Source organism: Ruditapes philippinarum, unplaced genomic scaffold (genome assembly GCF_026571515.1).
Source record: "Ruditapes philippinarum isolate M1 unplaced genomic scaffold, ASM2657151v2 ctg5094_1_1_1_1, whole genome shotgun sequence".
In the NCBI taxonomy this organism is placed as follows: Eukaryota; Metazoa; Mollusca; class Bivalvia; order Venerida; family Veneridae; genus Ruditapes; species Ruditapes philippinarum.
The window spans coordinates 13850-39430 of record NW_026864711.1 but is presented as its reverse complement, the minus strand read 5'-3'; the positions used below and the strand labels follow the sequence as shown (position 1 = coordinate 39430).

Here is a 25581-nt window from a genome sequence, read left to right as displayed (position 1 = left end):
AGCAAATATACAGAACGTAAATGGTATTAATAAACGAAATGAACATAAATATCTAATTGAACAATATTTTTCATAAAACAAGTCATTTTGTTTTCAAATGGTAAGCTAAACATTATTATCATTTTAACATTTATTGCTTTGACGTACAAACATTCAATTTTGTTCTTATTTGACCTGTAATTTTTAACAATTGAAAAATGATATAGAAATGATGCAAAACTCAAATACAAAGGATACAAAACTGACATAGCACTTACGAAAAACTAACATGGAAATTACGAAAAACTGACAGAGACTTAGAAATGATGACAAATAATTACTGCTTTTTCCTGTATTTTTTTGAATATCATTTGTTTTAAAGAGATAATATTTATTTTATGTCCGAACGTCTCGTACCTTGTACGTTGTATTTTGTATGTATTCAATGAATATTTTCTGGTTTTAATGAAAAGGTTTGATATATTTACGTACGTGTAAGCTGGTATAGCTCCATACTGTTAGAATATGGGGCCAGTAACTTGACAATTAGAAGCCAAAGGGTAAGTAACTGATAAAAAAGCCATAAAGCCCATACTTATCTTTTATTGATCATGAGAATTTAAGTAAATAATGATGCTATTTTGATAATTTGATATTATAACCATTACAACAGTTAATAATCTGTTAACATAGCTAAACGAATCAAATCATTTCCTTACAGTTGCATGAATATACTATTATCCGAAAAACGTTTGTTAAAGAAAGAAATGATGAACCATCACAATCAAATAAGTTTGGTAAGACCTTAATAGCTGAAAGGTGTCCTTAAACCATAACCTTAAAGTCATGTAATAGATTTGCCAAGGTTTGACTTTGGTAAGGTTCATTCAATATTTCATGGATTTTCTTACGAAAATTGTATGACAATTGAAAACCTACAGTTCAGAGAGTATAGTCAGACTATACACACGGCTTTTTACTGATGTAAAAGGTTAAGGTTGCTATTAAATGTATATTTTCTGTATAGCCAAGTTTATTAAAACATAACATTTCATGTAAAATTATTTTAAGATAGTAAATCAGGTTAACAATATATTGGATAGTAAGTGTTCTGTGTAGTCAAATATTTCTAATTATCGTACCGCATCAATGAAAAGAAGCAACCAAATAATAGTTTACTAAATAGTAAGATATAAAACGGATACGTTGTCATTTATCATATTTACAGAAAAAAATGAATGTGAGTAATCACTGCTTAAAGCAACAATTTATTTCTATCACATATACTTTGTGCAAAGATAGTCATAGGAAATTCAAAGAACATATACATGGTATTTTTTAGATATCTTAAAGTTTTAATCACTTGTATTACACTGTTTTGAATAGAAACTAAAATTAGCAATTCGCTTATTTCATATATGATAATATATATGTTATTATAAACCTTATTAACATTAAACCCATCTATTTGTTTAAATGTCGAGTATTGCAGAATTTCTTTCTCAAATCTGTCAAAAGAGTCAACTTGTGCATTATTTTCCTTACCCACATTTATATATGCTTTTTCTGAAAATTTAAATAACGCATTAAAGCAGCATACTGATTTCCATGAATTATTTTAATGTTACAGTATTAAAAAGTACATGATTGTCGAGTGAACAAAGAAAGTAATTTACACATTTGCAAACGGCATTATTGGTCAACTGTTTCATTCCAGCATATACTTGACGTCGAAATTTTAATATATAACAAATAGAATATTTGAAGTTTCTCTGAAACGTAAATCAAAGTACATATTGTGTAATTCAAAATGTATATTTCAGATTTTAGGTGTTAATGAGGATACTGCTATGGTATAGACGTTTTTGCTGTGACCGTTTTGTACCGAATTAACAATGAATAACAGTACCATTTTTGTCTGAAGTCACATTACCAGATTGGGTGTATGTTGACCAAATTGCCTTTTCTGGAATCATCGCTTTGATTGGAATACCTGGCAATATCTTGATAATTCTTGTGTTCTTAAACTCGCAAGAAAAAACGACTACAGACTACATGGTGTTTTCAATGGCAATATCCGATTTTCTTGGGTCAACTATTTGCACAACATTAAACTTATTAAGAAACATTCCAGCTGTATGGGCAAATATAGGATCAGAGTGGTTTTGTCGAGGTTATAGTTTCTTTACAGTTTGTACAGGATTTTTTTCATCCATGATTCTTGGTGCGGTCGCCGTTGACAGGTACATGAAAACGTGCCAACCATTTTCTGACGTTTTATCTATTCCGAGGACTAAACTGCTTTGTGTTACTATTTGCATATTTGTGCCATTATGTGTTATGCCATCGTTCGGTATTGAACGGTTTGATTATAGTACCGGGGCTTGTTTCACCACTGGTAATGAATTAGTATGGTCAATAATCCTCTACTTTATCACATTTCTTTGTTGCTTAAGTTATATATTGACGGGTGTTGCTTATATATGCATTACTATGACATTGTGTTCGCGATTGAAAATGAAATAAAAAAGACGTCTCAGTTTGCTACAAGTATCAGCTAGATACAGATGGCAAGAACTCGCCGTACAACAGGAATTACCGTCGCCGATTTCAACCGCACAGTTAAGCAATGTTATCGTTACTGAAACAGACATATCTTCTTTTCATTCAAACATATCTGAAAAATCACCGGCGGGCATCAATGGAGATAAATATTCAATAGGTATATTTCATATATAACATTGAATGTATAATTTTGTTGAAGTTTCCAAACACAATCTTAGCAGTCATATTCTGATATAACATAAATACATTTAGTACCCACTCTGACTTTTATTATCATATTATTTTTTTAATTATTATAATCTGCAACCTGATTTAATTTACTTTTTTCTAAATTAGGAATGCATTTAAATGTTATATCTTCTGATAAGTAAAGAACTGTCAGATTACATGTGCAAATAGAAGTACGTACTTATTCAATGTTTTGCTAATGTGAAATAACATTTTAAATTCTTATAAATTTTATATAATTATAAAAAAAAACACAACAAACAAAAAAAACAACAACAAAAGACAATAATTATGTACTTTTATTTAGTCACTAATAAGTACAAATTAGGACAACAGTTTGTATTACATTTTTTCATTATCAGTTCTACTTCAAGAACAGAGAAAATGTTTCTGATTACTTCTATCAATATTATATCAGTGGTATGTGTTAACGTTGTGAACTCATTGGCCAGAAGCAGTTTAATTGTACCGGGAGATTTACAAGTTATAGGTTATATCATTCGTACGTCGTATTTGGTGACATTTATCGCCAATCCGATACTGTATATAATAATGAGTTCAATATTTCGGGAACGTATGTGAAGGCTGTTGTATAGATTAAGACAATGTCACAGGTAGAATTATCTAATGGACACGATACAGTAACCGAAAGTGAAGGAATTAAAACAAACCTAATGATTGCACCAAGCATATTTGAGTATTATCGACAATGCACGTCAACTATAGGTAAAAAAATACTTTATTCTTAAAATGTAAAGTTTTATGACCCGTGTAGAAAAATGTTTTGAATAGTTTAAATTATGGTTATTGTTATTATTATTATTATCATTTTTCATATTTTTTATGGATCTGTCGTTGATTATCTGGGAAAAATCTTAAAAGTTGATTAAATAGTTTAATAACTGTTACAGTAACATATGGCTATAATTTGAATCAGGACTCAAGATTTCAAGATCCATAATGCCCATCGCAATGTTCTGTAGTTCATTAAACATATAATGAGACAATTATGCATATAATGATAATATAATAATTATTAATTAATTTTTAAACAGATTAATAATCAAATTTGTGTCATCTGTTACCAAACATTAGTTTTTATCCATCTAGTTTCTATTTAAAGTACAAAAATACTAGAAACATACATTTAAAATCAACATGAGACGAATACATACATTACATACAATCATCGTGAGAACTGGTGAAGTTTACATTGCAAAATAAGAATAATATTTTCTGACCTGATGTCTTTACGAAAACATGCAATTTCATAAAATGCATGTCAAAAAAGCTAGGTAGTATCGTACCATATACAGGTATCCCTATTTCGAAGCAAAATATTTATCAAAATGTACAGACAATTTACTAAAATGTCCATGTATGAGATGCGTAATCAATACTGTAAATACGCAGTTTTTATTGTGTGAATAATGATAGTATGGAATGCGATAAAGTAACTATAGACTAGTGTTGGAATTTTCGTAGAATATTATGGAACTATTAAAAGCCTCATAACACTCACTTCATACATTGATGGGGTTCGTATAATTATTTCTTTAGATATTGGATGCTACAAGCGTGGAATATTACAATATATAATCATGTATCGAATATTTCTGAAAACATTTATATTTATCGACATCATTCAAACTATGTATCAAAGACACTGGCATATTCCTGTTTTAGTATCTATAATATGATATCATTACAGTAAATCATTCGAGTGAAAAGTCTTTGCTATACATAAACATATTATTAACATATACTGGTATCTATATTATTCATATCAATGACACTGCAATCCAATATTTTATTAAATAATTATAACAGGTTCTGTTACTTTAACAATCAACCTTAAGAATATGTAAAAGTCATAAAGGCATAAGTAAAATGAAATCAAAAAGTCACAATGATATGTCTGGTCCTATCACATGAGGCAATTGTCAGTTACCTGATATATTAAAATGCAGTTGATAATAAACAACCTAATTCTTGAATACAGCATAAATAGTGTCATTGTTAAAACATATATTACTCATGGATAATATAAAAAATAAAAGAAAACAAGAAAATCACATAACACGTTAAAAACATGATTTATATCAAAGTCTTTTCCTGATTAAATACTGAAAGGTAATTACAGACAATCACAATATTTACATACAATAAAAGAAGATTTAAATTACAAAATTATACCTTCTTCCCCAGATTTAACTAGAACTATCACTATATATGATTAATACCCCCGCGAGACTGTTTGGAAATGAGGAAGTAACAAGTAACAAAATACCTTGTAAACGAATTTTAATAGAGTTATGGATGTGGGCAATTAATTATAGTTTTGGTTCTTGTATGTTGCATTTCCTTTCAATGTGGTTGACCATTGATGAAGTTTTATTGAATTACTCAATTGTAATAAATCGAGAAAGAGTTACGTTTCTTGAGCACTGTACTTCCTCTCATTGCGCTCAACCATTGTAGTACGTTGCATTGAATTCTAAACATTAGTTTTTAAGTAATGCAACGGACAATGAAAAGGAACAAAGGGCAATAACTCTACAAATACTGAAGATGGAGTTATGGGTTTTATACAATGCACTTCCTCTCATTGTCCTTGACCATTGTTTGAAGTTGTATTGAATTCCAACTACTAGTTTTCAAGTTATGCACTTGACAAAAAAGTACTAAAGGGCAATACTGTAATTAGTCCAAATGGAGTTATTGTTCCTGTGCACTGCATTTTATCTCACTGCCCTTGACCATTGTATGAAGTTTCATTGAATTCCAGCCATTAATTTTCAAGTTATGCACTGGACAATAAAAAGTAACAAAGGGCAAAAACTCTTTAATGAGTCAAGAAAGAGTAATGGTTTCTATGCACTGCACTTTCTCTCAATATACTTGACCATTGTATGAAATTGTATTGAATTTCAACTAGTAGTTTTCAAGTTATGCTCTGGACAAAAAAAAGCAATGGAAAAGTAACAAAGGCAATTACTCAATAATAACTCTTGACAGAATTATGGTTCTTGTGCACTGCACTTCCTCTTACTATTGTATGGAGTTGTAAGTACTTATTAAGTTATGCTCCAGACAAGGAAAAGTATCAAAGGGCAATTACTCTGTAATTTGTCAAAATGGAGTTATGGTTCTTGTGCACTGCACTTCCCTTTATGTGCTTGACAATTGTATGAAGTTGTATTGAATTCCAACTAGTAGTTTTCAAGGAATGCTCTGGACAAGGAAAAGTAACAAAAGGCAATAACTCTGTAATTAGTGAAGATACAGTTATAGTTCTTGTGCACTGCACTTCCTCTTTTAGTGCTTGACTATTGTATGAAGTTATTTTAAATTTCCAACCAATTCTTTACAAGTTATTCTACAGACCAAGAAAAGTATCAAGGGCAAAAACTCTGTAATTTGTCAAAATGGAGTTATGGTTCTTGTGCACTGCACTTCCTTTAATATGCTTGACAATTGTATGAAGTTGTATTGAATTGAAAGTGATAGTTTTCAAGTTATGCTCCAGACAAGGAAAAGTAACAAAAGGCAATAACTCTGTTATAAGTCAAGATAGAGTTATGATTCTTGTGCACTGCATTTTCTCTCAATATGCTTGATCATTTTGTGAAGTTGTAATGAATTCCAACCATTAATTAGTCTTCCAGTTATGCTCCGGACAATAAAAACAATGTAAAAGTATCAAAGGGCAACAATACTGTAATTACTTTAGATAGAGTTAAGGTTTTTGTGCACTGCACTTCCTCTTATTGTGCTTGACTATTGTATGAAGATGTTTTTAATTACAAACGAGTAGTTTTCAAGGTATGCCTAGGGCAAGGAAAAGAAATAAAGGGCAATAACTCTATAATGAGTCAAGATGGAGTTATGGTTCTTGTGGACTGCACTTCCTCTCAATGTGCTTGACCAGTGTATGAAGTTATATTGAATTCAAACTATTAGTCTTAAAGTTATGGTCCGGACAAAAGAAAGCAATAGAAAGATAACAAAGGACAATAACTCTGCTATTTCTTTAGATAGAGTTATAACTTTGTGCACTGCACTTTCCCTTATTGTGCTTGACCATTGTATGAAGTTGTTTTGAATTCTAACCAGTAGTTTTCAACTTATGCTCTGGACAAGGAAAAGTAACAAAGGGCAATAATTTTGTAATTAGTGAAGATAGAGTTGTAGTTCTTGTGCACTGCACTTTCTCATGTGCTTGACCATTGTATGAAGTTGTATTGAATTTCAACCATTAGTTTAGTATAATATTTTCACTTATAATAAGATTTAAGTCTAAACAGGCATTGTTATGGATATGTTAGTCTGGGCAGTTTGACTATAGTATAGTGAGAGCCAGAGCAGGTTATATTAAGTTTTTTTCCGGCCCGCTAAAATGTAGTTATGATTGTATAACCGTATAAAGGATTAACACATCATCATATGGGTTTCCTTGAAACATTGTTGTTAAAACAAGATAATTTCTTACACGTAGACTTGATTTTTAATTTTGTGGGGTATTATATAAAATAAAAAACTATCAGTACACAGTACTTGGAACCTGGAAGCATTACAATGACCTCCCTGTAAGCTCTAAACATTAAATTTATTGCGGTCTGTCTGATCAGTTACTATAATGACAGGAGGCTCTAGGTGCTGTGTACAATTTCTAGAAAATATTATAAATAGGAAGAGAAATTAATATAAAAATACAGTAAGTCAATTTATAAAGATAGATCAAAGAATGAAAAAAAATTAAAACACTTTAACTTAAAAACACAAAACAAAAACAAGGAAAGTTATTGTTTCGAATATGCTATCATTTGAGCAATTTGTTAAGTGTTGAAGGGTCGGTTTGGTATGTATAGCCTATCCATGAACGGTACCGAAATTTTCAGACTACCTTTAACGTCCCTAGCACCGGTTAAGCAGACTTTAACATTTAACATAAAAAATAAAGACATCCACAGATGTGTCCTTAAGTTTTCAAACTAGTACAATAAGCATAATCCGGGATCTTGTATTTCATTAATGTTTTTTATTAGAAGGGATATAAATATGTCATACTATAAAGTTTAAAAGTTATTCTTGTTTTCTCCCTTTAGAAGTCATGTGGCTCTTGAATTTCAATTTGGTTGAGTATCTGCACTTTTAAACGCTTAAACCCACACTGTCTGTCTTTCTGCCTCTGGCCATGGTGTGCTTTCTAAAGTTTTATTTTTTCATCATGGCTGTATCTCATAGAAACAAAACGTCATGGCTGGATTTACAATGAAACTTTTTACATCGTTTCGGAGACCAGTGCTTACAGACATGTTTACTTATACATATGTGATTTCTCTTCCCTTTGTCCGGAATGTGGAAAAATTGATTTATGTATCAATCAGTTATTACATCATTAATATAAAGGTTAACTGATGTTTCTGCATTTGCTCTCTTTTTCAAAATATAGTTCTAATTGATTATATCTGAACAAACCCATAAATCTTTAGATATCCGAGCGTAAGTCTTGTTTTTTTTTTACTAAAATCAAATCTGACAGCCCGGGATGAAATCAGTCATATGGGCTTTAATATATTGTAATCTTATACTATAATTATGCATTTCAGATTATTCGAGATGGATTGTATTTAATGTTTTATTCATCCATTTGACAAAATACTGCCAAAAGAAATCTTAACCTAAGGAAATATGTCCTATCTAAAATTTGTGTTACTTATGTTATTTTCCTGTCCAAATAAGTATATTATACCGATTAATATTTTTTTGAAATTGAATACTACATCAACAGTGGTTGAAAAACAATGTTACCAGCAGATCGGTATTTAAATTTCATAAATATTGAGAAGATTTCTTCCCTTGCCATATGCAAGCTGATAATGATGGTAAAAAACAACGAACACCTTATCACCTTTTTCTAGTTTAAAAGCAGCACCAAGAGAGCAAGGCAGTTGAGTTTGTTCGCTAGGCATTTGACATGTTGAGATAAGCTTTTCAAGAAGAACTGACTGTTGTTTGGTTTCAGCTGAAAAGCGAATAACTTGATATCGTATGGTGTCATCACCTTCGTTAGGAAAAGTAGAGTTATCTATCCTGAAGGTTACTTGTGTTGAAATATGATAGAAGCCCGATTTCAGGACAGCGATCACTCCCTGTTTATCCAGGTAACTTAATCCGTCTCCTTCATTTGTGATTGAATCCCAGTATATATGCAGTGATTGTCCCACATGTCTGGCTCCTGGAAGTATTTAGCAAGTGTATGATGTTATCAGTGTATTAATTTAACTTTCTATCATTTTAGATGTATTGTTGGGCTTTAAGTAACATTAGCAATGTAAAGGTCATAAAGCGATTTGTAACGATGAATAAAGAGGGTTAATTATGACACGCGTACTTACACGTGTACTAACCCATTCAAGTTTCATATATTACATAGAAGCAATTGCAAAATAGACGACATTATTACTTTATTTCACAAAAATATAATATTTGTACAACAACAAAAAAAATATAGATAAAACAGACCAGGCGTAACAAATGGCTTCACTCCAATGAGCTGCAATGTAGTTGGTCTTTCTTCAGATATTGTGCAGTTAAATATACCGAAATCTAATGAATGGAGTTCTGAAATAGTAACAAAACAAATAAACGATCTTTAAGTAATATATATTTGGTCTGTTATACAATAATATCTATAATGTAGATATAAAGTGTTTTTAATGTCATTGTTTTCATGCCGAAAAATTGCGGTGTTATAGTTCATGTCTACGTCCGTCCATCCGTTCATCTGTTCGTCCGTCTTAATACCAAATTGCAATAAAATTCCATATACAAATTAAACACACTTTGAGGGAAAAAGTTGATTTCAAATAAGACTATATAATTCAATATGTAAACAAATTAATTAAGTTAGCACAAAATGTGAAATAACATTTATCAAAATGACACTGGGCAGTAAAATTGACTGTTTAATATAATAAAGATGTATTCATATTTAGTACCGTAGTAAAGAAATAAACCAGTAAAATAATTTATTTCCATTACGCTATTAGGTTTTAAAAAGAAAAAAAGAAAAGTTACTTATATATTTTATATACACAATACTTTTTCAATTCAAATTATGATTATTTGTTAACTTGTTAATTAATGTTCCACATAACATTTATAAGCCGTTATAAACTATGGATAGACCATGTTTACTTTAGCTTATCAAAAAAGACTAAAATGCTTTATGTAAAGTAAAACTGTTACGAAATCTTCGTCTAAACATAGAGTTTAATTCATGCTAAATAAAACTATTGCATATCAAATAAGATAATTGACGGACGTTTTTGTTATAATAGGTTTATTTCAATTTTAATTTTATTTTAATTTGGTACTTATTTACGTAATCACCTTATATATCCATGGTCTTACTTAACCTTATCCCAAACCTAACTTACAATCATGTATGCCCAAAGTTATACTAGAATAATGAGCAAATTTTAAAGGTCCATTATGCAGTAATGACAGAGAGTGACAATGTCCTTCTTTAATTAATGTTTGAATACATGTATGTTTTTTTATTTATGATATGCTGTATATATTTTATTACATTGACGAGACTATAATGAAGAATAAAATAAATATGCTTATAAAGTCATATTAATATCTTGTGTACATGTTAGGCGATTGGATGTTCCGTTTTAATCAATACAATATAATTATGTTACTTATTTTAATTTAGTTCCGGAAACAAAACATTAATTAAAACTAACCTGGATTAGTATCCGAATTATAAAGAGCGTACGTTTTCTGAAACACAATAAATAACACTGAAAATTTATAAAGCTAATAAAGCAGCACTTTCGTCTTCTACCATAAATAAGGCATACTATTAAGCATAAAGTTCCCGGTAGCAATACAACATATCAGAACATTTTAAAAAAAAAATCAGTAAATAGTTATGCGAACATTCATGAAAAAGAAATATACATCTCATGGAATAGAGCTGTTCACTAATTTGGAGATAAAGGGGGTTGGGTGGGGGCAGATTTGGGTGCATGGATGTAGGAGTCAGTAATGGTTATATTGCTCAGAGTCAATTTACTTGGAACAAAGTATCTAAAGAATTTCACTATGTCGTGGGAGTAAGTCAATTTCACTTTAGAATATGTGGCCGTATATAGGGGAATCGGAAAAGCCCCCTCATGGTATTCCGAAGGTCCCGGGTTTGACTCCCGGTCAGGCTGCACATTTGTCTCACACTGTGATACAGATAGAATCTTAGTCTCAGGAATATATCGAAAACTGCGATAATATATAGGATAAATTTGTATGATGATTAAATAACCTGTATTATATTGTTGAATTTTTTTTCATATTGCTTTCACAACTTGTGTATATAACATATGCAGATTGAATATAACATAACAGCATTACCTTTCGTATAATGTTTTCCAGTACCTGACTTGCAACACCACAGCAAAAGGTAGCATTTCTTCTTGTCATAACTGATAACATCTCGGGACATTTCTGTTCATTTTGGCCGTCGATCAATTTGTCAAAAGGCAGACACATCTGTTGTTGTTTGAAAACTGGACTTTTGCTCCTCAGATGTCTTCGGTATACATTTAAACAAGTCAGAATGATGATCTGCACAACGGCAATAATGACCAATACAGCTAAACATATTTTTTGCCGCTGTTATGTTAAAAAATATAAAGAAGTTCATGGTAAACTACAAACATGCCACTTTATTAGAAATATTTAAGGATATATTTAAATGTTCTTAACAAATATTGTAAATATTAAGAAACCTTTAAAGCTTAATATTGTCATTTATTCTTTAGATTCTAATTATTGTATTAATATATAACCTGTCGATATTGTAAGATGCAGATATACATACAATTATTATTGAAAAAAAATAATCGCGGGAGACAACCGATATAGGCAGATTTGCGATGCAGTTTCAGTGTTAAACGGACACTTAACAAAACTAGCTTTGACCATACTGTTTTTGTTGTTGTTTTATTTATTTTTTTTTTCATAAACGACCGGAGGATCTTAAGTGGGTTAATACACTGATTCTGATGAACTTGATCATTGTTGTCTACTATAACAAGTTATAACTTACTTTTAAGGTTAATTCCATGACAACGGAGTGATAGCTGGTGATCTGTACGACAATGTATAAATCCTCACCTTTAACGTTTCAGTGAATTATGTTATCCCTTTCTTACGAACTTAAATGAACCACATAAGAAATTTAAAAATTAGATCTGTTGGATAACACGACAGACAATTTCGGACCAGAACTAGCCAAGCCAGTAATTACAACTCTTTTTTTTCAACTGAAATATATCATGGAATGCAATCTATAGCGTTTTATAAAACTGGAAAGACGATTTATGAATTTTAATGTGCCGGTGGTGTGCCTTAAACCCAGGACAACTGCACTTTCATTTTAATTCTTCATAGTTTATTAACAACAAGTACAATCCATGATTTAATCAACCAAATTAATGTATAGTCAGGTGAACACTCGTCCTTGTGCAACCTACTTTCAAATTATCAGAACCGATTTGTCACATTTGCATTCATTAATGACGATAAAATATTGTGAGACTGAAATGTCTGGATTTTTGTTGTTACATATTAAAAAAAGTCTGCGATTTTCAGGTTATTTTGTTGTGATTAATGCTTCCGAGGGATCACTTTGTTTCCAGATTCTTGATGAATATCATGACCAAAGATATTTCAGTTTTAAGTATTTGGGTGGGGGAGGGGGTTCAAGTACCATCAATTGTATATTTTGCAGAATAGCTTTACGCGGAGAAGCGTTTTTTTATTCATGACAAAGGTACATTTGCATAGATTCACTGTATTGCAATCGCTGGACCCCATTCCAAATTAAACATTTTGATGTTTTTAACACGCGTAAAATCTGATGCACAATATCGTCATTCTGCCCATTAGCATTTTCGTGTCCGCTTTGTACAGCTTTATTTTATTAATAAAACTAGCTGAAAGATTAATTATAATGAGACGATAATTATGCACAATACAGGACCAAGCTGCATATCCATATCGGTACCTTCTTTGCGAAATCTACTCAAACGGTACCCTCTTTGCACATGCACAAGCCATTCTCTGCTCTAAACATACCAGATTGTTTTCAGATATTTATACGCATTTTTTTTTCAAATCTCGGCGAACGGTCCACATAGCCAGCTTTCTTGGATAACTAACCAATTACTACAAATTTTTAGCAAGTTACCGACTGATAATCATACATGGTAATTGTATAAGCGATGAGACACAAATACCGTTTGATTTTCTAAAGGAAATTTCTCACCGTAGGAGCGAACCAGCACAATTCTTTCATGGCTAGTGTAATATTCGAGTATCTTACAATGTCCTGACGACTAGTACATATTCGATGTATATTTTATCCGTTCATCAAATGTCAAACGCAAAATACAGTACGCAATTTCGTTATCTAATTAAATCGCACCTGTTCTTATCTTTTTAATTTAACGTCGGTGATATGTAAGTACACGGTCTTTTTGATATAGCCACAGTTCAAAAACGTATTTAATTTTAAGTTGTAAAACATGTAAAAGTTTCGCTTATAGTTTGTTATTTATTCACTTACAAGACTATTAAAACAGTATGTGAAACGTTTGCAACTTTCTGTATCAATGTTTATCTGTTATGTGTTTGTAAGATAAAATATAATTATTATAATTTGATGCCCTTGAGAGGATGCATAAATTATAATTACACCATTTGATTACTATACAGTAAAATTATCAAAATATAAATTCGCACTTTTGTTTTAAATGTTTTCCCCAATGTGATACCTAACATTTATTTATGCTTATAAAAAGAAGAACAAAAGCTACAATGTATACAGTCGGAAATCATTAGATAATTTTGTAACATAACTAAAAATGAGTGATTATTGACATTAAAATTTTTTATCAAAAACTTTAAAACTTATGATCGCGAAAGTGGTCGTCATTTGCTTAGATTAATAATACATACACATCCTTCTACATGCAAAACTGCGCACGGAGATATATGGATGTACAAAAAGTTAGTTCTCTATTCCTTATTCCTTTTTCGAAAAAGGAATAAGGAATCAGTTCCTTATTCCTTTTTCGAATAAGGAGTAGGGAACTAGTTCCTGATTCCTTATTCAAATCTAAATAAGGAATAGCAGAATTAGTATTTATTTAAAATAAAATTTATACCTCATTCAAATCATTGCATAAAGAATCTGCATCAATAATTTTGAAAAAAATGTTAAGTCGAATAAGGGATAGGGAACAAGTTCCTTATTCCTTATTCAACTCCGAATAAGGAACAGAAGAAAATACGTAAAGAAAGACAGCAGTTGCAATTATTTTTGATAAATCTGCATTAGAATTGCAAGGATCAATCATAAAAATCATGAAATAAAGCATAAGCATAAAAATATTTTTGAAAAAAAAAAAATGTTAAAGTCGAATAAGGAATAGGGAACCAGTTCCTTATTCCTTTTTCAACTCCGAATAAGGAACAGAAGAAAATACGTAAAGAAAGACACCAGTTGCAATTATTTTTGATAAATCTGCATAAGAATTGCAAGGATCAATCATTAAAATCATGAAATAAAGTATCTTCAACTTTTTTTGAAAAAAAAATGTTAAAATCGAATAAGGAATAGGGAACCAGTTCCCTATTCCTCATTCAACTCCGAATAAGGAACAGAAGAAAAAAACGTGAAGAAAGACACCAGTTGCAGTTATTTTTGATAAATCTGCATTAGAATTGCAAGGATCAATCATTAAAATCATGAATTAAAGCATCCACATATTTTTTTTGAAAAAAAAAATGTTAGAGTCGAATAAGGAATAGGGAACCCGTTCCTTATTCCTTATTCAACTCCGAACAAGGAACAGAAGAAAATACGTAAAGAAAGACCCCAGTTGCAGTTATTTTTGATAAATCTGCATAAGAATTGCAAGAATCCATCATTAAAATCATGAAATAAAGCATTTACATAATTTTTTTTTGAAAAAAATGTTAAAGTCGAATAAGGAATAAGGAACAGAAGGAAATACGTAAATAAAGACACCAGTTGCAGTTAGTTTTGATAAATCTGCATTAGAATTGCAAGGATCAATCATAAAAATCATGAAATAAAGTATCTGCATAAAAGTATTTTGGAAAAAACAATGTTCAGGTTCATTCGACTCCGAATAAGGAACAGAATCAATTGCGTAAAGAAAGACAGAAGTTGCAGTTATTTTTGATAAAACTGAATAAGAATTGCAGAAAAGATGAACATTTTTTTGTTCCAAAATACTTTTATAAAGATGCTTTATTTCATGATTTTTATGATTGATCATTGCAATTCTAATGCAGATTTATAAAAAATAACTGCAACTGGTGTCTTTTTTTTACGTATTTCCTTCTGTTCCTTATTCGGAGTTGAATAAGGAATAAGGAACTGGTTCCCCATTCCTTATTCGACTTTAACATTTTTTTCAAAAAAAAATAAAATATTTAGATGCTTTATTTCATGATTTGAATGATTGATCCTTGCAATTCTTATGCAGTTTTATAAAAAATAACTGCAACTGGTGTCTTTCTTTACGTAATTACTTCTGTTCCTTATTCGGAGTCGAATGAACCTGAACATTTTTTCCTAAAATTATTGTTATGCAGATGCTTTATTTCATGATTTTTATGATTGATCCTTGCAATTCTAATGCAGATTTATCAAAAATAACTGCAATTGGTGTCTTACTTTACGTATTTCCTTCTGTTCCTTATTCGGAGTTGAATATAAGGAACAAGGAACTGGTTCCCTATTCCTTATTCGAATTTAACATTATTTAAAAAAAAATATTTTGATGCTTTATTTCATGATTTTAATGATTGATTCTTGCAATTCTTATGCAGTTTTATCAAAAATAACTGCAACTTGTGTCTTTCTTTACGTAATTACTTCTGTTCCTTATTCGGAGTCGAATGAACCTGAACATTTTTGTTTCCAAAATATTTGTATGCAGATGATTTATTTCATGATTTTTATGATTGATCCTTGCAATTCTTATGCAGATTTATCAAAAATAGCTGCAACTGTTGTCTTTCTTTACGTAATTACTTCTGTTCCTTATTCGGAGTTGAATAAGGAATAAGGAACTGGTTCCCTATTCCTTATTCGACTTTAACATTTTCTTTCAAAATAAATTATGTAAATGCTTTATTTGATGATTTTAATGATTGATTCCTTCAATTCTTATGCAGATTTATCAAAAATAACTGCAACTAGTACTGCTGTCTTTCTTTACGTAATTACTCTTGCTCCTTATTCGGAGTTGAATAAGGAATAAGGAACTGGTTCCCTTATCTTATTCGACTTTAACATTTAAAAAAAATGTAGATGCTTTATTTCATGATTTCAATGATTGATCCTTGCAATTCTTGTGCACATTTTTCAAAAATAACTGCAACTGCTGTCTTTCTTTACGTAATTACTTCTTTTCTTTATTCGGAGTCGAATGAACCTGAACATTTTTTTTCCAAAATATTATTATGCAGATGCTTTATTTCATGATTTTTATGATTGATGCTTGCAATTCTAATGAGGATTTATCAAAAATAACTGCAACTGGTGTCTTTCCTTACGTATTTCCTTCTGTTCCTTATTCGGAGTTGAATAAGGAATAAGGAACTGGTTCCCTATTCCTTATACGACTTTAACATTTTTTTTGAAAAAAAAAAATATATGTAGATGTATTTGAATTTACTTAGTGCACATTTTGTGCCGGTTTGTTTGATTGGATACCTGGCACCCAAAAGTAATTATAACATCGCGACCAAGTGTTATACTTTTAAAACATCTTAAATCTTACCCTTGACAATGATGTGTTTGTCTGACGGATTTTCATTTTCAAACTTCTTTGTTATGTTTAAGGATCTATGTTATTTTTCTCCTTTCAATTTAAATAATAACATTCTTTTTTCAGAATAACAGAGTGAAGAAAGTCAATTCTGAAAAAAAGTATTTAGTTGTCTTATTTGTTGGAATTGAAATATCTTCGCGACACTTTCATAAGCTATACATATGAGTAAAAGTAAGTATTTACCAACGAAGTGTAGATAAACAGGAAAGCTAAATAAATACAAAAACATATACATTCAGGCATGAAAATATCGAAGTAACACGTTTAGGCACTGCATGGAATGGTCGATAACAAAAACACTACTTTGGAGTTTTAAACCGGTTCATTCTGCAAAACCATCGTAGCCCAAACACGCTCCTGATTACGTGTACATGAAAGTATTCACCACGCCATATGAAATTCTCATATATTTCATTGCTGCATAAGGTGATATAAATAAAACACTTATTAAATAATCATGTAAAAGACCTTATGACCATAACCAAAATATCATATGGCTTAGAGAAGGCAGTGCAAATTGTAAATCACGTACAAGCTTAAGGGCCCGGCGAAACAAATGAACGTTCAACTGTAAAAGAGTTGACTAATAAGCATGTTTCAATATTGTTGAGTCATCACCTCTTTGAATAACACGTTTGATAACTTTCTAAAAGACAATGAAAAATTGCCATGTAGTAAGAAAAGCATATCTTAAAAAAACAAACAAACAAAAAAACTTATACCTTGTTTCAAGAGAGATTTTAAATCGCTTTTAAATTGAGAGACTTATTCTAAATTACGATAGTAAAATCTTTTAAATAACTTTCATTGAAGTCATTGATCTATGACCTAGCATATCTTATCAATTTAGAAATAAGATAAGAGGTAGCACAAGTGTGGGCAATTATATGTTAACAACAAAAAAGACGCCCCTTTTGTCATAAATGTTTGTATTTATATAATAAGTGTTTAAAATAACAAAAACACGTTCAGAATTATATGGATTAATGATATCTAAAGTATAATATAAATAATTGGACGTTTCATCAGAACTTACTTCCGGTTGTGTATCGGTAATGGCTCAACATAAAGTCTTTAACAAGGTTAGCTTTTAAAAAAGCTAGTAGCGACTCGCTTCGTAATTTTTTTCCTGGGGTGCGTTTAAATGTAAAATGACAGTTCTGTTAGCTGAAGAGACTTCAGCGAACATCAAAATAAAAGTGACATAAAGTTATGGAAGCCAGTTTCACTCAGTTTAACAAAGAGGAATATGAGTATATATGAAGATGCATGTAAACAGATAGAATGAAGTCCCTATGTCTATGCACATTTACTATATGGCCTTTTGACCTTGACCAAATAAATGTTAGATAGGTAGAATTCATAAAGATTTCTCTTTATACGAAGTTAAGTTGTAATATGATATTTAGTATTGGAATGAGTGACAGACACAAGTCCTAAAGTAAACACAAGTTGTCAATTAATTCATCCATTAAATACGGGATCCTATTAAAAATATAGGGATCCCGGGAACTAACCAGTCTTAGATGCTTTTCAGATAAGCCGGGATCCTATTAAAACATATAGGGATCCCAGGAATTGACCAGTCTTAGATGCTTTTCAGATAAGCCGGGATCCTATTAAAACATATAGGGATCCCGGGGATTGACCAGTTCAAGAATATAGATTTCAGAAAAGCCGGGATCGTATTAAAGTCTAAAGAGATCCAAGGAATTGGCCAGTTCAAGAATAGTTTTCAGAAAAGCTGGGATCGCATTAAAACATAAAGGGATCCCGGGATTTGACCAATTCAAGAATGTAGTCTTTGATTTTTTTCCAATTAATTAGGCATATAATTATAAGTATTGTGATTTTTAAGTTTGTTGATAAATAGCTCTAAATATATTTATATCCAAAGTTTAATTAATTTAACGTTCATTACATACAATAAAAAACTTAACGTTTAATGGCCTTTCATTACGACAATAATCGACACAAATATAGTTTATAAGTTTTTCCTCTATATCTTATACGATCCCGGATCCCGGCCAGTCCGGGCGTCCCGGATCCCGGCCAGTAAATATATACACTAAATACCAGAAAGGATAAAATGACCGGAAAAAAGGAAAAAGAAAAAAATGCACAGAACCAGGTGTACACTTATGTTAATTAACCAAACGAAAACTCAATACAGAGGAACAGGTGAAATCGCTAAATCAAAAGTCAGTGTTGATATGATTTATTGAAAAGAATTCATGAGAACAAACATTTTTAATCATCATAATATCTTTGCGCTCAAAACAATACTTGCTGCTTTTTAAATATGGCGTGAAAATTGAAGGTTTTTTGACGCTATGTAAGATTAAATTTGATTGGCTAAATAATTTTGGATCCTAGCCCTGATAGATAAATTTTCATAGAAAGCTGGAAGCCAAGCTTCGATTAAATTTTCGGATGGATTCGGAGTTTTAGGTAGTTTCTCAGTAAAATCCTACCGTAATACCGGCTCGCCGTGGCGAGCCGGCAAAATTGTATTCTCAAATCTCACACATATATCATGGAAAAGAGAGGATTTTACAAACTACTTCACACATCCACATTGTATAGTGTCGTGAATATACGTTGGACTGCTTTCAGTCTACTCAAATATGCCACAGAAATCAGAAGAGAAAAAGGATTCAATATCTACATGTACAGGAAAAGGAATCCACATAAAACGTGTTTACAATATAGAACAGACAAATATCTAATACAAAATTTTGTCTTGCGATCTCGTTTTAAATGTGTCTCACACAAACGCAAAGCAACAGCTTTTTAGATATAAAAAATCTTTCTGCAGTCCTACTTAATACATAGGAGTGTCCAAGTCCTTAATGGACAACATTGAGGGCTTTTTTAATGACAGGACTTGAATTGTTTTTCAAGATTAATGTACCACTTGATGTAGGTGCAAACAACTAAATTATGTGCACAATATCAGACCAGTCGCTCAACCCGAGTTTTTCCAAATTAATGACTTTGTTTGTAATGACTGACCCATAAATGAAGTTTTTTCATTGCTTTCACTAAAACCGGGGTTAGAATAGCATAAACAACTTTTGTGAATATATATCAGCATTTTATTTGTTGTTATGTTTTGCATATTTTTCTGTTTTAAATTGCTCAACATATCTATGAAATCTTTTTTCTTAGGCTTTTTTGGCCTCACTGGATCTCTAGGCCGTGACATCTAGTTTCAAATTTTAATTGTAAGCATGGGATAGCTCTTCATAACTGAATTTTATACTTGAAGTTAACAATGACTTTCGAGGCAAAATTGAGTGCGAAACTGTGTCATTAAGTGTATGAATTGGTAGTAAAATTGGTAATAAAAACAGTTGAAATTGGACAAGTAAAAGAGTAAAGCGGTCAACCACACAGGAAATGGTTTAAGTTTCTTTTAAAATACCCAAATTCAAAAGTTTTTTCTTTCTTTTTGGTTTGATCATAATGAAAGCCGACCTAATTTCATGTACTGTCATGATTCCAATGTCAAAAAACAACAAACATAAAACAAGAAACAAAAAAACATTGAAGCCCTTCGAATGGTTTTAGCCTACATCTTATATATTTTACTTTAAACGCCATTAATAGAGTGAATTTAATGAATAATGAAATATCAAACGAATGATCGTAATGACTCTTTCTGTAATGGTTTAATCGTTTTATTTATTTTAGTCAGTGTTTGTATCACAGTGATAAATAGATAATTTGCTTATCTCATTAACCTGTTTGTTTAGAGATAAAACAATGTATAATTAGATTTGACCTACACAAAAACCACGGCGCAACAGTAAAGTAAAGCAATGTATAAACGCTAATGCACTAGAGTGATAACTATGCAAGTAAGCGACTGATAACTTTATTTACATATTCATACGCAGTCAATAAAATAAACAAGCATGACGGGCTACCATTTAAATTAATCCTTGCACATTGTCTTTAGATTTCTACATAAATATAATTTATCATCTCTAAAACAAACTTTAAACAAGGGCAACATTGTCGCAAAATACGCCCGTCACAAAAGCTTTTGTCAGAGATATGGGAATCATAGAAATGCATGTAGGATGTATGCTCTGGGCATATCCGGTTATTTAATCATCTCTAGAGATCTCTACCTCGCAAATATTAACCTTAATTACATGTGTCTCACTTGTAGTCATTATACTTATCATGATAGTTATCAATAATGAGGACTAAATGGTCCCCGTGCACAAACATTGACCTCTCTATGCGACCTTGACTTTTGTAGCAGGGACCTGAATTATGTGCGCGATACTTTGCTTCACAATGATTGTCATGATTATGACCACTCGTGTTTCAATCCCTCAATTAATACTCACTTAATGGTCCGAATACACATTTTCATATTTTTATCTGAGCTTTGACACTATGTGTGACCTTGACCTTGGTCACAGGCACTTGAATTTTGCACACGACACTCCGCCTAATAATAGTGAACATTTGTGCTAAGTTATATTGAAATCCTTCTATGCATGTGAAGTTTTGCTCCGGACATGTGTTTTTCAATGACCTGAAAGTGTGACCTTGAGCTTAAATCAAGAGACCTGGTTCATGTGCATGACCCTGCCTCTCATAATGGTGAACATTTCTATGAAGTTTCATATGAATCCCCCCAGATTTGTCGGAGATATTCTCTAGACAAAGTCTCTATACCTTATCATCTTTAGTGACCTTGACCTTGCATATATTAACCTAAATTTTACGTTTCACACCCGTAGTTATGAAAATGACCATTTGTGTTTTAATCCCTCAATAAAAAATGTGTTTATGGTCCCAATACACATTTTCATATTTACATCTGAATTTTGACCCCTATGTGTGAAGTTGACTTTGGCCACAGGGACCTATATTTTACACGCAACACTCCGCCTCACAATGGTGAATATTTGTGCCGTCTAATATTGAAATCCATCTATGCATGTTGAAATTTTGCTCCGGATATGCGTTTTTCAACGACTGTAAGTATGACCTTGACCTTTAACCTAGAGACCTGGTTCATTTGCGCGACACTGCTTCTCATAGTGGTAAATATTTCTATGAAGTTTCATTAAAATTCATCAATGCGTGTAGAATATATGCTCCGGACAACCTTGTGGACGCCGCCCGCCAGGGGGTGGGGACTAAGGTCAACACATTCCATTTGTTGTACGTTCAATAGGGGATATGCTAATTATATCCCTTACACCATCTTATACAGGTGGCTGTTGCAGAAAACACTAGCATACCAATATTTTCCACCCAAAAATGTAAAATAAACATTAAAAGGAACAGAGATTTACGGTAGGTGGACATTGTTTGATCATTATATCTACATTTTACATTGCGTATTATTGTGACGTCGCAAACTATGACGTTACAAAGTTACGGATTGGTCTTATTTTAGCAGATGAAATGTTATCATAGGGAGATCGAAATGTAATTATTATGTTTTTTCAATTTAACGGATACTTGTGACAAGTAATAAATATTTTTAAATCACAAAACGAATAATGTCATGCTTATATGACCACTTAATAGATTACCATATCCCGTATAAAGGATATTCCCCACATTCACATTCATAGACATTAACAAAGAGGAAGTCACATTACGATAAATTCCGTGTTGGTGTACGATATATTCCGTGTTGGTGTAACGTACAACCCAAGCAAAACAGCAATAGCAAATAAATATCTCAAATTCCATGAGTTATGTCCGGAAAAATAGGCCTGGAAAGTAACATTTCGCAGAACAATTGAGAATGAAAAATTATAAAAGTTTTATTCTTGTACACTGCACTCGTCTCTCAATGACATCTCTTTACGTTCACGTTTCAAGTTGCTGATTAAAGTAGTTTTGAATTTATGCTCTGAACAAACATGTGGAACGGACGGATGTAGTCTATTACCATAAAGCGGCGGAAATATATCAGTTTTTTCATGTCACAGAGGGGAATAAATAGTTAAAGGGACTCCATTGAGGTTTAAAAGCCAAAGCCTAAAAACATAACAATTGAATTTCTTAAATAAATGAGTTGGGGCACTTTAAAAAGAAATATATGCAAAGATAGTAAAAAAATAAATACTTCGAAATAAAATGAAAGTCGTATTTTTATGCTTTTCTTAGCCCGATTTGAGCGAAAAGCATTTAAACGCTTTTCATTTTGTGTCATTTTTTTACAATTTAAATGATTATTCTGGAAAGATATTTATAGTCTCATCATGTCAAAAAAAAACTCAGTGGAGTCCCTTCAAGTAAGTTTTAATGGATGTTAATATGTTCAAAAATACATGAATGACAAGCGTTAACAGTGACTGTGACTATTTTTTTTTTGACGAAAAAGTAAAATCATTAGAAAAACCAACTAAAGAGTTGTGTTTTAGAACATGTAAGATACCTGGATAAATAGAAAAGTGTGTTCAAGGCTATTCAATATTAATGTTATGCTAGATTAAATAGATAGATCGGTAGGCAGCTAATGTGGTGTATAACTAGAGTTTGGTCGTTTTTGCCTGGTTTTTGATGTTGAGTGTAAAGGTTGCTAAGAAAGTTTTAGGGTAAGATCTGTAGAATGTGACAACCTTCGGAAGCAATAATCATAACAAAATTACATGAAAACTGCAGATCGGTTTGATTGAGTCAGTACGTGAGGAATAATGAAACTATGCAACATGCGTTATGTCCCTGGCTGCAGCTTGAGCGCTACTTAATTTTAAACACTTGCGATCAATGATCTAGAAGGACCAGGGAAACATAACAACACTGAAATGAAGTACGGGGCAACACTTTACAGCTAATACACAGCACTTGGCACCTGCTGATGCGATGAATAAGGATCTGGAGAAATAGTGAACCCTCGGAAGCATTTATCACAACAAAATTCAATGAAAATTGCAGACTCGGTTTGATTGAGTCAGTACATGAAAATGAAAAAGTGCATTACCCCTCAGCCCCTAGCACTGACTTGAGCTCTACTCAATTTTAAGCATTTGCACTGTCATCAACGATCTCGAAGGACAAGAAAAAACATAACAATACTGAAATGAAGTACGGGACAACATTTTACAGCTGACACACGGCACCTGCTGTAGTAATGTTTAAGGATCTGGAGAAATGGTAACCCTCGAAAGTATTAATCACAACAAAATTAAATGAAAATTGCAGACTTTGATTGAGTCTGACAACGAAGGATAATGATAACGTGCAACGGCTTGAACGGTACTCAATTTTCAACACTTAAAAGTTCAGGAATCAATAGATATGTTGTTATGTTAAAATGTTATTAAACTGGTTTGTAAATTTCATAAGTTCTCACTGACGAAGTGGTTTCTTATTACCGTAACATATAGTTATATCGTCTCAATCATAACAATCTCCAAAAGACATTATAAAAGGCATCTATAATTGTGATATATGATAAAGCACACTACCTTATGCCGTACATCTCCTTACGTTGTCTTCCATCGTGAAACTTTAAATAAATGTATAAAGTATTTGAACATCAATGGAAATAAAATAACGTAATCGCATATTGATAGTTACTTTATTAACAATTATTGTAGATGTGTGTAAATGAATAACTTTGTATCTGTGCAAACTAAAACGTGGACGTCCCTTCGCTGTGATAAATTGATATGTTTGTATAATAATACGGAAATAATTTTTTTTACATGTATGATATAATTCTGATTGTGATACAAGTTGACAACATACATCTAGATTTGACACTGTCACGATAATAATGATAATAATAATCAAAATGATAAAAGTAATAATAGCTTTTAAGAATGTAACACATGAACATATAGTAACGCAAAAACAAGTGCATCACTTAGGTAATAAAACAAAATAACTAATGGTTTTGCTTGTGACACGGGTGTTGCACTTTTTCTTTATCCCTTACGTGCAAACTCAACAAAATCGAGTCTGCAATTTTAGTCATTTCAGAAACAAAATTTCAGGGCAATTGTATAATACACGTGTAATTAATTCCAGTCATGGATGACTGAATATCAACACCTATTCCATTAAAATGTCAACAGGCTGAAATAATATTGAGGCAATTATAAGTGTCTTCATCAGTAAACATGTCTTATTTAGAAATACTTTATATTGCATGTACTTAATTTGGGGAAAATTTGCATCTTTTTGAGAAATTCTATAGCTTAAAGACTACTTTGAAATGAATTTTATTTCTTCTCATTTCATGTTTATGATTATTTAATGCGTACTTTTCTAAGGAATATGTCTATAAAAATAGAATAGAGTAGAAAAAATAGAGAAAAACAGAATCCCTAAAGAAAGTCGACACAACAAAATTGAAAATGTTGCAGGCTAGGTTTGATTGAGCCTGTTCATGAACCCTTCCACTTTTATCATACAATGTTGCAGTTTAAGTTTTCTATTTTTCATATTATTTATTTCTCTTGATGTGTTGGCTAATATTTTTTATGTAAATGGATAGTGTTTAAGACATTACTTAATGAAGAACAAAATCTGACAAAATTTACATAAAACAATTATAAAGAACCTTTTTTACTGACAAACAAACCGGAAAAGTGTATAAAATACCACCTGGCCACAGCTATTTACATAAATGAAAACATTAAGATTTTACAAATCAATGAATTGAGCCCTAAAACTATGTTGAAAAATGTATATGTCAGTAACATATAAACAGTTCTATATATTCAACATTCCAATTTTGTCAAAACATTTAGACATGATATGTGCAGCTGTTAAAATATTAAAATTGTGTTCAGGTGACAAATGTGCTTGCAATTGAGCAGTATGAAGACACTAATAATTACAGTAAAAGTTTGATTCCATAAACATGATT

The 25581-nt window shown here is 31.3% G+C and overlaps 1 protein-coding gene across 2 annotated transcripts; it reads right to left on the bottom strand.

Annotated features, from left to right (window-relative positions):
• Nucleotides 1-3088: 3088 nt before the first annotated feature.
• LOC132726586 (uncharacterized) lies at nucleotides 3089-24614 on the bottom strand. Of its 2 annotated transcripts, XM_060711922.1 has the most exons (6): nucleotides 24173-24614; nucleotides 11894-12002; nucleotides 11197-11457; nucleotides 10533-10569; nucleotides 9301-9399; nucleotides 3089-9013 (listed from the first exon to the last, which is right to left on the bottom strand). In XM_060711922.1, the coding sequence occupies exons 2-6, from the start codon at nucleotides 11909-11911 to the stop codon at nucleotides 8601-8603; spliced, it is 828 nt and encodes a 275-aa protein (XP_060567905.1). In that variant the 5' UTR covers nucleotides 11912-12002; nucleotides 24173-24614; the 3' UTR covers nucleotides 3089-8600. The 2 variants fall into 2 exon arrangements, with proteins under 2 accessions (XP_060567905.1, XP_060567904.1); XM_060711921.1 differs by lacking the exon at nucleotides 24173-24614 and having other exon boundaries at nucleotides 11894-13483.
• Between the last annotated feature and the right edge of the window lie 967 nt (nucleotides 24615-25581).